We start from the raw sequence: 14,677 nt of genomic DNA on the forward strand, positions 1-14,677 counted from the left end.
ACTATCAGATCAACTTTCGTATTTATTAAACATGATTTTGACCACGTATTAGCAACGAAGGGATTGCAACTTCAGAATCTTTTATTCAGGTATATAAAATAAACAACATTTTTACACGTCATGGAAATGCCTAGAGTATAATCTATTTAACAATCCATTCATATATAACACAAACATACCAGTTCAAGATATAGCCTATATGTACAATGAAATCCAAAGTGGTTTAGGGACGATATCTGTGCATGCGCGTGCATAGCTTTGTATGTGCTGTTTCATTTGCAAGAGATTTCGTATTCCCATAAACTAGAGAATACGCTATCAAAAAATTAAATAAAAGTAAATCTTAATGAACAATGAACAATCACATCTAGATATATTTCTTTGAAATTACATAGCAGTAACTTCATTAATCAGTTTTTTTTTCACATAAATTCAAAGTAATATAGCGTTTCAAGAATGTCGAAAGCGCGTTTGTGTTTGCTGGGATTGCATTTATATACTGATATATACACTTAATTGGGAATAAAGAGTTTGTAACCAATCGATAAAAGTCTATAATCTATAGATTATAAAATGTTTTATTATTTTCACATTCAGAATATTTACATTCATTCTGGGTCACAATGCACATGAAATAACATGGTGAGTATGGGAACAAAGTTAATGTTACACACCGAAAGATTTTAAGATAACTGGAAGGTTGGATGAGGGTTAGAATGGATATTTAACTAATATTTTGAAGCAGAATTAGGAAGCACAAAAATGTTCCTCACTTGAGAATATATATTTTTTCTGATATTATATAAAAAAATTGTGATAGTTAAGAAAAAGCCGATTGAACAATTGCTGAAATGATGTAAGCTGACAGGATGTTGACACTGGTCAATGGAAGTAAGTTGATTCTGGACTGGCAAAGTAAAATGACCAGGAATGTCGGTCAGAGAGACCACGTGTAATAAATCTGGATACTTACAATGTGTACAATCAAAATATTCCTTAGTGCATGTTTAATATGAATTCAAGCCATATTACATGGCGAAGTAATATCATTTACAGTATCATACAGGATCAAGAACTAACATTTACAGAATGTTTCATATTCACTGGTTTTGTATTCTGCTGTGTGTGGCATCCTCACACATACCAACGGCATGTGTGGTATTATAAATCGATAGCCCCACAGTAAGTGACCAAATTGAACTATAAACTCATTCCTTCTCAACAACGAAGGCTTTAACCTTAATGTTATCTCCCTCTTCATCCTTGAAAGACAAAAAAAAAACACTTCAGATATGATTAGATCAGTTCATTTGAATATTTTCACTTGGACTTATGTTACTTCTGTCTGTTTAGCTCTTTTACTGGCACAGTCTTGCCAGTGTACATTTTCAGAGTCAGCTTAGCAGTCTTTTGCATCAAATGTTGTAGCTTTTCTTTATGAACTGCTCTGGATATCAGTGACACTGCTGCACCTGTGTGCACTTGCACTTGTACAGGCTTCTGATCCAGCAGTGGTGTCATCCAGTTGTCATCTGCATTTCCTGAGACTGACATCACATGTAAATATTCATTTACATTCATTGGATTCATCACTTTGTTTGTCTAGTATGTGTTCCTGTTGATTCACCTCTTTCTTTTTCATGTTCCAGTCCATGTCTATGTACCAGTATTTCAGTGCTTGTTGACCAATTTTATATAGTTCAGGTTTTCGCTTTTCTGTGTTCACTTTGTGTACTTGTGTAGATGCACTTAGCTGTTGTGCCTCTTTTGCTGCCATTTACATAGATGTGCTCACTTCTATTGCCCACGCTAATGTTAGGTTAATCTCAGTCCAAAGATGCTTCTGGATGGCCTCACTGCATAGACTGGACACTAACTTTGCCCAAACTCACTGTTCAGTTAACAGTCTGAAAACTGTGACAAACTATGTGATGAACTCCTGATTTTATTTGTGAAATCTGAATTCAGCAACTTTGGAGAATAACATGTTTTGAGCATAGTCACAATAGTGTCATAAGAGAAGTCACCCAGCTTAGCCAGATGAAGGCATAGGGCTTCACGGTAGATTGTAAGTTTTGCGTCTGATTACACTGAGGAAAGTGGTCACTACCACATCAGCTTTTATTTTGTTGCCAAGTACAAAGAATTCAAAACATTATTTGTAATGCACTCCACTGATCAACAGACTTGCATGCTTCAATAAGTTTGCCATTTTATCTTACTTTACTACCGTTTCAGTCATACTTTCTAATGTAAAATTTGTGTCCTTACATGGATTTAGTGTTCCCTTTCATACCTTTTTTTGTGCTGCAAGTAGTGTCTCACTTTTTTTGTGCTGCAATAGTGTCTGTTTAATCCCCCTCACTGGGAAAACACTAGCCTTGGCCACAGCCATTTGGGAGTAGCAGGGTCCCCTACCATGCGTTCACAGAGGAGATGAGAAGGGTCTTTGACCATCCAGTCAGTGGCTGGGAGGCTGCCAAACAACTCCTCCAGCTCTGTGAAGGCAGTTGTAGTGTGGCTGAGTATGACATTGCTTCCTGTACACTGGCTACTGAGAACCTGTGGAACCAGGAGACACTCATCAAGGATGAACTGGCCTTAAGAGACTTGAATGCATTGCTTCACCTCTCAATTTGGCTGGACAACTGACTCTGTGAGAGGAAGGGAACCTCTGTATGGCTCCCAAGGTTTCAATTCATCAGAGGAACCCATGCAGTTGTGAGGAACATGACTCTCCCTGACCAAGTGTAGCCAGTGTATGTGAGAGAAGTGTTGCCTCTACTGTGGGAAATAAGGTCACTTCAGGTCCACTTGCTGAGAGTCATCGGGAAAAATCCAGTCCCATGTAGAGGAGGTAGGACTGTGATGGGACCCACCTTCACTCCAAAGTCTACTCCAGCTAGGGTCCTCCTTTTCTCCTCACTTTCTTGGGGTGGGCAACAGCACACCCTTCAGTCTCTGGCGGACTCTGGCGCTGCCAGCAACTTCATAGACTTGTCCCTTGCCAAGAATCTCCAAATTCCCCTAGTCAACTTTGAGCTGCCCTTAACAGTTACTGCCCTGGATCGAAGACTCCTGGGCAATGGCTGTGTTCACCATCTTACCACTCCTGTACATCTGTCCATCAATAACCATCAAGAGAAGTAGCAGTTCCAACTTATTAATCCTTCCAAGTTTCCCATTGTCCTATGCTTCCTGTGACTAGGCCGCCATTACCCTCACATAGACTGGTCCACTGGTTTAGTGCTTGAGTGGGGTGCCACCTGCCATGCCACATGCATTTTCCCCGCAAATTTGCCCATGTCTCCTGAGTCTCTAGAACTTCAAGTTTTTCAGGACAAGGCCCCCCAAATGGCATTAACATTTGACTGAGGCCCCCCTTTTTCAAGATGTCTTTAAAACATATTAAAAATACAGACTTCTCAATATATCCCCCTTTTTTTAAATTAATAATTACCTCTTTCATCTTTACATTCATTTGGAATTGATAGTGTGTGTGTGTGTGTGTGTGTGTGTGTGTGTGTGTGTGTGTGTGGTTGTCTGAGAGTGAGAATCATGTATTTATTTATTTTTCACATCAAATTGTTGAGGCCCCCCGGGTGCCCCCTGGCGGCCCCCACTTTGAAAACCACTGACTTAGATGATGTCCTCATATTTTCCAAGTCACTCCATGAATATGCCAGTCATGTCTGGTAAGTCTTGCAATGCCTCCTGAGGAATCAATTGTACATTAAGCCAGACAAGTGGAATTTCCATTCCACAGAGATCTTCTTGGGAAGAACCCATTGCCCATAGTTCGGGCATTGTTGCCCCAGTTCACTGGGTAATTGAGACTGTTGTGTGATGGGCACAGTGGGGAGAGCCAGAGCCAGGAGGTCCTCCTAACTGATTACTTGTCCCTGCTTCTGTATGCTCCCAGGTACTGCAGTAGGGGCATGGTTTATGTCTTGCTGGTCACCCAGGTGCAATGTGGACCCTGAACTTCCTCAAGAGGTGCTTTTGGTGGCTCAACATAGAAGCTGATTCACAGGGATTTGTTGCTGCTTGTACCACCTGTGCCCAGAGCACAAACACTGACAATGTCCGCAGGGACTATTCCACCCAGTGGCCCAAATGAATATGAATATGAAATGATTCCACTATTCTATCCCCAAATGACTATGGTTCCATGTATGGCTAGACTTCATAACAGGAATTCCCACCTCCCAAGGTAATTCAATCAATCTAGTGATAATTAATAGATTATTCAAAGCATGTTGTTTGATTCCTTTACCTAAACTCCAATCTGCTCAAGTTACTGCTGATCTAATGTGTCAGCACATGTTCTGATCTATGATCTCCCACAGAGCCTGGTGTCTGATCAGAGGCCGCAGTTTATCTACCAGTTCTGATTTTGTCGGCTGATCGGTGCATCAGCCATCCTCTACTCTGGTTTCCACCCTGAGTCCAATTACCAGATGGAGAGGTTGAACCATCACCTGGAGACAACTCTGCACTGCCTGGCATCCTCTAACCCAAGCTCCTGGAGTAAATACTTCATGTGAGCTGAATATGCACACAACACTCGATACTGCTCTTCTACCGGGATGTCCCCGTTTGAGTTCCAGTTTGGGTACCAACCCCTGCTTTTCCAGGAGCAGGAGACTGAGGTTGTGGTATCTTCAGCCCCTGGACAAAGGCACCAGCACCAGCAGCTTCAGGCCAACCACACAGACACAGACCCTCCCCAAGTCTTCATCCTGGACAGAGGGTTTGGCTCTCCAATCAGGACCTTTAGAGTAAACTGGCCCCCCAGTTCATCGGCCTTTTAAGGTGCTGCAAAGGGTCAATCCAGTGGCATGCCATCTATTCCTTCCCTGATCCATGCAGATCAATCCCACCTTCCATGTTCCACATCCCACATTCCTTGTGCACGCTCCAAGTTTTCCTTTGTTTTTTCCAAATTTATTCAAAGTTCCATCTGCAGTATTGGCTGAGATGCTTACTATCAGCATCATTTTCAGTTAATTTATCCTTTCACTATGGCAGTATTTGCATTTAAATGTGAAATACTTTAATTCAAGTTTATGTGCATCTCTCAAAACATTAATTTGCATTTTAAGTTTTCTTTCTTTTATGACTGCAGCACATCCATGCTGAATTTAAAGGGCAAAACCAGTTTCTCTCTTAGTCAGTGCATCCTGGCTTATAATTCACATTATTGTCCTTTCAATTCCAGAGTGGGGTCACCATGCAGTACAATTTTCAACTTTGTTGTGGTGGGGAAGGTCAAGTGGTTCCAACACGCTCAGTGTACCAACCAAATGTTTATTTTCAAACTTACAGGCTTCAGTGTTTGATGATTTTATCCTCAAAAATAAACATTAATCCAATACATAGTAATTAAATAAAAACATCTTACACAAAGCTAGAGGGAGCAGTTGATGGTTATGAGTACCACTGGAAGATTCTGCTGGAAAGAAAGACATGGTCTGCCGGGAGAGCACATGAGGCCATACCAGGCAACTGATCTCACATGCAACAGACTGCAAACCAGATGACAAGATTAATGACCAGTGCCTCCACTCAGCTGGAGACACCTGGTGGAAATTAATCTTCAGGCATTGCATCCTGGTCAGCCTCTGCATTCATATATCTTGGGGGGAAGTTTTGTAGTGGATTCATAAATTGTGGCAGAAAATTAATTCTGGACTGGTCAGACAAAAATGACCAGGAATATTGGTCAGAGAGACCATTTGGAATAAATCAGACTATTTACATTGTGTATAACCAAAATATTCATCAGGGCATGTTTGATCTGAATTTAATCCATATTACATGGTGAACACCACATCTGATGTCACCCAGATGAGGATGGGTTCTCATCCACAATCCTCATCAACAAGGCAGATCTTCCTTGTTAGGTTGCCTCTGGCTTGCTCATTAGGGATGTATTTCTAAATTTAATATGTATATCCTGAATTTATATATTACTGTAAAGCTGCTTTGTGACCATGTCTATTGTTAAAAGTGCTATACATATAAAACCAAATTGCTTACAGACCAAACTAGAAAACTTGGTAATTAATTCAGGCCACAATCTCACCCTGTTTTAAAATTTAAAAGAATGTATCCCAGCCTCTCTATCGTCATCTCTGTTTGAAACATGAAATTGCAAGTTTCTTGCAGAGATTTTTTTTTTAACGTGGTTTATGCTTCGGCACTGTCCCTCTGTGCGGATGAATCTGATGGTTTTAGCACACTGACCACAGCAACAACAACAAAAAAAAAAACATAGGAAGCTCGATACCTAGCTGAATCAAGCGAACAAGTGTGCTAATGTTAGCTAACTAACTATTGAGCCACAGAAATGTCTTACCTGTTCAGCAGAAAATAAGTCATCTCTGCATCAGTCTTCAATTCTTTCAGATCTCTGGGTTGTCGCCAACTCTCAAAAGCTATGCAGATATTTATTCTTATTTTAGCACAGACTAGTCACTTTTTGATTGCAGGCTCTCCACAATTTGAGGTTTCTTGGTTTTGACAACAGGTTATTCCCCAGATGTCAATAATGATTGCCATTTAGAACTATCCAGTTTAAAAGCAGCCATCTAGATGACAAGTTTAAATTCTAAGGAAATGTAGTAGGAACAAGCTACAAACACTCCCCCGTCCATAGCACCCCTACACACAAAATAGTAGCCAGGTCATCTAATTTCTGCTTACAGACATGATGTAACCAGACAAAGACAAATGACGTCAAACTGAGATTTCCCTCAAAATCCAACCAACAGTTCAAATTATAAATCATTATTTTAAGCTTACCATTGTGAATTGGAGTAAGGTAAGGAGAGAGTTTTGAACACTGATTTTTTTATGTACTTGCTCAATAATCGATTTTTGTTCATTTTTAACCAAAAAAGTTTGATACTGCAGCTTTAATTAATAAAGTTAAAACATAAATTTAACTTCAATTGCACTTATTTCCATCCTTGGTTTTAGGATAGCAGTGATATAATTTTACACTTATTACACACTAACTGTCACTTGCAGGAACTTAAATCTGGTTCAGATTAAACACAGTAAACAGTTCATCTGAACTGAATTAGTTTGGCTTGAACAACATCTCTGTAGACCATTTCCTTTGTTTACAATATTACTGAAGCAGACACGCACAGACGGCTGGTTTAGTAATTCTCTATTAAGTGGAGCTTTAGTGTACAGGGTCATGATATCATGATATCATTTCAGTTAAGGAAAGCACGGTTGTAAGGGGAAAAACACAGAGTTGAACTTAATAAGTATAATCTCTCTTTATGCTACTAAAGGTACAAATAGACCTGTGCACCTTGCTGTCAGTAGCATGTTAGATGTCACAGGTTGGCATGTAAATGCTTGACAATCCCACTAGCATTATGAATTTTTGAGCGGATGTAGCTGTTGTTTGAGATTCAGATACTGAGACTTTTTGTTTTAAATACCTTAAAACTATAATTCATTGATCACACTAGATCAAACTATTCTCTTATGGTATGTATTCATTTGAAATAAATAATAGTAATAAGGTTTTCAGTATCTTTATGTGAAAAAGGACTGGTCTTAATAATAATGAAACAGAAAATGAATATGGTCACTGATTGCAAATAATTAAATTCACAGAATTTTCTACATCAGGTCTGAAGTATATCATAGAGTCCAATAGTATTTCACATTAAGAAAAAGGCTGCTGTGCAATTCAGTTTACCTTCCTGCAGACCTCTTCTCCAGGCAGACTGTCTGAATGCATAACCTTTAGGTACTCCTTTGTCATGTCTGACTGGTCCCTGCACCCCTCCTCTCTTTCTCTTTCTCCTTCCTGGATATGGCACATTTCCTCCACCAAGTACAGCTGTCTGTAAAGTACACAAGGCAAAATGGAGCCTAAAATGCATCTGCAACTTCAGGTACAAAGTCATAAACACAGCAAGGTCAAAGAGAAAAATCAGTCATAGGTCTGTGTCAGAAATACTGCAAACTGAACTGACTATTTAATTTCCCAAGAACAAAATAGAACAGACTTTTATTTTTTTTGTGTGCTTTTTACAGTAAATATTGATTTTGACTTTCATCTTAGTCAGCCAATAGTTACCAATACAGCTGGAGCAGGAGCTTATAGTTTTCAGAATGGTAGGATGCTGATGGGAGCAGGAAGGTAACATTAAATGGTTAATTAAAATTAAGATTAAAATTAATGGTTAAAATAAAGAAAATTATCATTGAAAAAGCTAGTATAATCTGATCCCGACATTTTTAAATTACTTTTTATTTTTATTAAATAACAAATCGATTGAATTCAAAGTGATCATAGTACATTAAATAATTATAAATCATAGATTCACTGTGTTTTGTCTGACAGAAACATGCCTCATATATGATACACCAAAAATACTGCCAAATATTCTGAACTTATTTAGTCAGCTCCCCTGGGATATAAACACAAACCTTCAACTGAAGGGTTGGGGAAGGAGGTTTTGCTGTAATTTATTATGTTAGGTGTTTCCCAGAAGGATAATTCTGAAGAAAATCTAAATTGTAAGTACGTTATTAAACAGTGCATTCTGAATGAACATTTAAGTTTAAACATATTCCTTAGAAAAAGTCTAGGGAGAACACCATAGTCGCCCAAGGTAAGCCTCACAATATTATGCTTCTCAAAGACAATGCGACACAAATATTTTTTAATTTGCTGTAAGGAAAGTGATTAATCACTTTGATTTAGCCATGTACAGTGCCCTCCACTAATATTGGCACCCTTGGTAAATATGAGCAAAGAAGGCTGTGAAAAATTGTCTTTTTGTTTAACCTTTTGATCTTTTGTTAAAATAAAAAAAAAAAAATCACATGAGGTTGGAGAATACATGACAAGGCGTCTGAGACCATACCTCCATACAGCATCTCTCCAGATCCTTCAAACTGTGAAGCCCATGCTGGTGGACTCTCCTCTTCAGTTCACCCCACATGTTTTCTATGGGTTTCAAGTCAGGGGACTGGGTTGGCCATGGCAGGACCTTGATTTTGTGGTCAGTAAACCATTTTTGTGTTGATTTGTTATGTATGATTTGAATCATTGTCCTGCTGGAAGATCCAAATATGGCCAATTTTAAGCTTTAAGGCAGAGGCAGTCAGGTTTTCATATAATATTTGTTGACATTTGATAGAGTCCATGAGGCCATGTATCCTAACAAAATGTCCAGGTCCTCTGGCAGAAAAACAGCCCCAAAACATTAAAGAGCAACCACCATATTTAACCATGGGCATGAGGTTCTTTTCCATATGGCTATCTCTCTGGGTGTACCAAAATCAACTCTGGTGTTTATTGCCAAAAAGCTCTATTTTGGTTGCATTTGACCATAGAACCCAATTCCATTTGAAGTTCCAGTAGTGTCTGGCAAACTGAAGATGCTTTTACACATCACAGTTTGTTTTTGGATGAGAGTAGATGCTTTTTTTCTTGAAATCCTTCTAAACAATTTGTGGTGATGTAGGTGACTTCGGATTGTAGTTTTGGAGATTTTCTGACCCCAAAGAGGCAACTAATTCCTGCAATTCTCCACCTGTAATCCTTGGAGATTTTGTGGCCACTAAAACCATCCTCTTCACAGTGCGTTGAAACAATATAGACACACATCCAGGTTGATAAACAACATTTTCAGTTGACTGGAATTATTGTCCTGATGGTGTAAATGGGCATTTAAATGCTTTTGCTATATTCTTATAGTCACTTCCCATTTTGTGAAGCTCAACAACCTTTTGCAGCACATAATAGCTATATTCCTTGGTCTTACTCATTGTTATGAATGAATAAGGGAATTTGACCTATGTTATCTCATATTTATACCCGTGTGAAACAGGAAGTCATGGTTGAAAAGTTTCCTGTTCCTAGTCAACCAGGTGTACAATTTTTAAAAAAAATATCAATGGGAATATACTACAAATATATTTTTCTCATATGAATTCATTGAGGTGCCAATAATTGTTGCACACCTATATTTAATAAAGATTTTTTTTTTATAAACCTGTGTTGTGTTTGTATTTGTTTGATATCCATGAGAGCAGAGTATTTTTGTGAATTGTATGAACTAAAGATCAAAAGGTAAAGACAATTTTTCACAGCCTTCTTTGCTCATATTTACCAAGCGTGCCAATATTAGTGGAGGGCATTGTACATTTACATTTATGTACATTTATTAATCATATGCAAATATAAACATAGCTATATGGAATAAAATCTAATTAATGTCTCTCTCACCTTGAGTGTGATGAGATCTCTCTCAACTCTCTCATGCCGCTGTTAATGCCTGTTTGTCTGGTCATGGTATAACTCTGAGGCAGGTACAGCTGTACAGGTTTCTTGTCTCTGTTCTCTGGATGCTCCTGAGTCCAAGTGTGTCCCTGGTCCTCTGCTGCCTGGTGTTGCAGCACCAGGTGTTCCATGGCAGCAAGGGTATCCCCTGTGAGTGGAACTTGTGCACAGCAGTGTGTTGTATCTATGCCACTGTCAGTCGAAGCTCCTTTGATGTAGGTGAGACCCAACAACTCTGGGTCCATCAGGTCACCTGAACCAAAGTGTTTCTCATCACTATTACTGCTAGAGGCACTGCTTGACAGCGTGATGCTTGAGTGGCTGGAGGTCTTATCTCTGCCCTGGTAAACACATGTACAAATATACATAGATATATTTATTTGTGATAATAAATGACCATAACAGGCAGGCAATTTCCAGTAGTCTGCATATCCATTTCCATATATAAAAAGAAAGTGTATGAATGTTGGTGGTTCTCCACTTAAGGCTCACGGACAGGGAAAGTTCAAATTACAGCACTGCCATGCTGCCATTTCTCAAAATCTGAGTATAATTGTAAGTCGCTTTAGATATTATTATCTGTCAAAATGAGTGAATTTAACATTTTTTAATGATGCTCTTAATTAAGGACCTTAAAATGTTACATTTGGACTTCATCTTAATCTACTAGTCAAGAGGTGTTTAAATACACTCAACATCCACTTTATTAGGAACACCTGTATAGCTGCACATTCAATAAGTTATCTAATCAGCCAATCATATGGCAGCAGCACAATACAAAAAAATCATGCAAATACAGGTCATGAGCTTCAGGTAATGTTCACATCAAACATCAGAATGAAAAAAAAAAAGTGTGATCTCTGTGACTTTGATCGTGGCATGGTTGTTGGTACCAGATGGGCTGGTGTGAGTATTTCAGAAACTGCTGATCACCTGGGAATTTCACAGACAAGTCTCTAGAGTTTACACAGAATGGTGTGGAAAAACAAAAAACAATGAGTGAGTGACAGTTCTGTGGGTGTGCTCAGCAAGCACAAAGCATCAACCTTGAGGTGGATGGGCAACAACAGTAGAAGATTAGAAAAAAATCACCTGGTCTTTTTCCAGTCTTCAACTGTTCAGTTTCAGTGAGTCTGTGCCCATGATAGGCTCAGCGTTCTGTTCTTGGCTGACATAAATGGAACTTGATGTGGTCTTCTGCTGTTGTCTTCTTCTGCCCTTACACCTCAAGGTTTGATGTGCTACGGATTCTGAGATGCTTTTCTGCTCACCACAGTTGTAAAGAATGATTATTTGAATTACTATAGACTTTCTGTCAACTCAAACAAATCTGGTGATTCCCCTCTAATCTAATTTTCTGTATGTCTAATTTAGTCTAAATAAATTTGTGTTATATCAGCCTCATATTGGCCAAAAGGCCACACTGCTTTCTAGATATATTCATCTGCAATTAAACAACCCATATCAGTCGACCACTAGTCCACACCAGCTGGAAAACTTTTACCAGGGATGTGCATCAGAAACACTGGTGAACATGTCTGTCATCTCCAACTTCTCCTGAACATTGGAAACCAAAGCTCAGGAGAAATAAATGATGGACTTTAGGAAGAGCTACATGACCTTGGGCTGCATCGTGAACCAGGGTCAACCAGTAAGCAGAAGTGCAATAAGTGAGCTAACTAAAGGCTAACCCTAGGCATCTGGCTCTAACATCGTTCCCTCAACAATAAACTGGACTTCCTCCGACTACAGCTAACTATCCGGTGTGAACTCAGGGACTGGTGTGTTTTTGTACTTATGGAAACATGGCTCAACGACAGCTTTCTGGATGCAGCCATTCAGCTAGTTGGGCTGGTGGAGTTTATGACTGTGAAGTGCTGGCCATACTACCGCCCCAGTGAGTTTACTGCCATGCTTATTTACATGTGATTCCTTTACGTATGATTCATTTTCATGTGATTCATTTTCATGTGATTCATTTACATGTGATTCATTTACTGATTTGCTTCTCTTTAAATTCAGTTTTAGACTGTAATATTACAAAGGTCTTTCCAGATTAATACTTACTACACTGTATGAGATAACCCCAGTAAAATTGCCTGAATTCTATAATATAATTTGTTCACCATGTTAGGTTTAAATCCTCTAAAAACAGATTCGCAATTAAATAAAAAGGAAAAAATTCGGAATTCGATGGAGTAGGACGCGAAGATGGAGGCTCCTGCTGATTTCAATTAAAATTGTAATTAATTTGCGCTTTTCAGTCATACAATATATTTTGACTTATTCTACTCCGTTTCCCTATTTGTACTTTTAACTTTGTGGCAAGTTAAAATGTCTGGAAAGATCACGAAAACCCGTGGTAGCATTCAGACACGACTGAGGCCAAGTGTGCACACCATGAGCGTGCACCCTTCTCCCCCCGAACCCACGTCGCCAAGCGGTGACCCTGACTTCGCCGCACTCAGGCTTGAGCTGCTGGCTTTAATGAGGAAGGACATCACCAATATTTTTAAAAAGGAGCTCCAGAAGCTCCCAGAGACTCTCAGGGGTGCGCTGTCTACTATCCAGCTTGACCTGCAGGCCGTGAAAACACAGCTGGCTAATGATAAAGTTGCTACCGAGGCTACCATATCAACACTGAAAGGTACTGTTGGGGAAATGGGGCACGCGCTCTCTGGTTGCACCGATGACATAGTTCATATGAAGACTACTATCGAGTCTCTCACTGCAACTGTGATTCAATTAGAGAATAAATGTGAGGATTTGGAGTCGAGGTCACGGCGCAATAACGTTAGGATAGTCGGAGTTCCAGAGGGCGCTGACACCTGTACAACTGCTGCTGTAACGGCCTTGTTAAAAGAAGTATTTGGTCAGGAGAAGGAGCCGGTTTTGGACCGGTCCCACCGGCTCCTTTAGCTGAAGCCCAAGCCTGGTGAACGACCACGAGCTATTGTGTGCAGATTCTACCATCACAGTGACTGTGTTGACATTTTACGCCGTGCAAGAGAGATCCAGCGGATTAAAGTGAGGGATTTGACCATCTCTGTTTTCCCTGACTACACAGCCAAGACAGCCCGGGCCCGAGCCGCATTTAACGAGATTCGGCATCAACTTCGTGGTATTGAGGGCGCTCGCTATGGAATACTTCACCCAGCTCAGCTTTGCATTACATATAATGGTGTTCAGAAGAACTTTATTTCAGCGGAGGAAGCAGGAGACTATGTTAAACTCTTGATATCAGGTTGAACTGCATCACCTACACAGCGGCGTCTTTTTCGCTCTTCTATTATTTTTATTTTTTGCACTCAGCCTTCCAGCTCTACAGAATTCGGATTTTTATTGAAGATATTGTCGGTGCATTACTTCGCCTAGATTTTGTGGACTCATTCCTCTTAAATTTACTTCAGTATTAATGTGCTTCTCTGTTTTGATGCTCTGACTGGGATAGAGTTTCTGTTTATTTAATTTTATTAGTGTTATCTCCTCTGCTTTACGTGCTACACTGTTATATTATTTGTTACAAGTCTTTAAAAGTTAAGGACATTATATTTGTTATTGTGTGCACAGTGTTTATCAGACTTGAAGTCGGTAGGGGCCTTTTCTCTTACTGGAGCTTTTTGTCTTGGTAATTTTGTTGGTTAGTTCAGCTTACTCTCCGAGTTGTTTTCACATGTTACGTTTTTGTAGGATACACTGCTGTCTCATATATTTTATGGAGACTTTGGGTGTGTTTGGAGGATTGTGAGAGTAAACAAAACATGCTTTGAAGGATGTGAATTGGAACAGAGTAATGTTATTTAACTGCGAATCTGTTTCTAGAGGATTTAAACCTAACATGGTGTACTGCCATGCTTATTGTCACGATGTACATTCCATCTGGCACTAACGCTAGAAAAGCCCTCAGTGAACTCTAATGGGCTATCAGTAACTTACAGAGAGCACACCCTGAAAGATTTTTCATTGTCTCCAGGGACTTTACTATGCAAACCTGAAATCAGTGCTGGTAAAATTCCACCAGCATGTTGATTTTACAACCCGTGGAACAAACACTTTAGGCCTTGTTTACGCAAATATTCGCACCCTTCCCCCATCTCACCTGCTTGGACCAAATCTCTTGTATGCCAATCCCAGCATTCAGACAACTTCAGAAAAATACCAGACCGATCCTGAATCAGGTAAGAACCTGCTCTGAGGGCCCTCTACACAGATATGCAGAAATAATCCATGATCAATTTCTAAACACCAAGGACAGAAGCTATATGTTACATCACAGACTACAAATAGACTTCATCACTTCTCTGTGATAGTGACAGTGATCTGTGATCTTGCTCCTTTATGGACTGAATGATT

The 14,677-nt window shown here is 39.5% G+C and overlaps 1 protein-coding gene across 3 annotated transcripts in view; it reads right to left on the reverse strand.

The window, feature by feature from the left end:
• LOC108261051 (signal-induced proliferation-associated 1-like protein 2) overlaps positions 1 to 14,677 on the reverse strand; it is a 202,331-nt gene that overhangs the window by 42,944 nt on the left and 144,710 nt on the right. For all 3 annotated transcript variants that reach the window (XM_017461868.3, XM_017461867.3, XM_017461866.3), the window contains 2 exons: positions 10,271 to 10,665; positions 7,727 to 7,874 (listed from right to left, as the gene is read on the reverse strand). In XM_017461868.3, coding sequence (XP_017317357.1) covers positions 7,727 to 7,874; positions 10,271 to 10,665 — 543 coding nt within the window. The remainder of the gene's footprint in view (positions 1 to 7,726; positions 7,875 to 10,270; positions 10,666 to 14,677) is intronic.

The sequence above is a fragment of the Ictalurus punctatus genome, chromosome 3, assembly GCF_001660625.3.
Source record: "Ictalurus punctatus breed USDA103 chromosome 3, Coco_2.0, whole genome shotgun sequence".
In the NCBI taxonomy this organism is placed as follows: domain Eukaryota; kingdom Metazoa; phylum Chordata; class Actinopteri; order Siluriformes; family Ictaluridae; genus Ictalurus; species Ictalurus punctatus.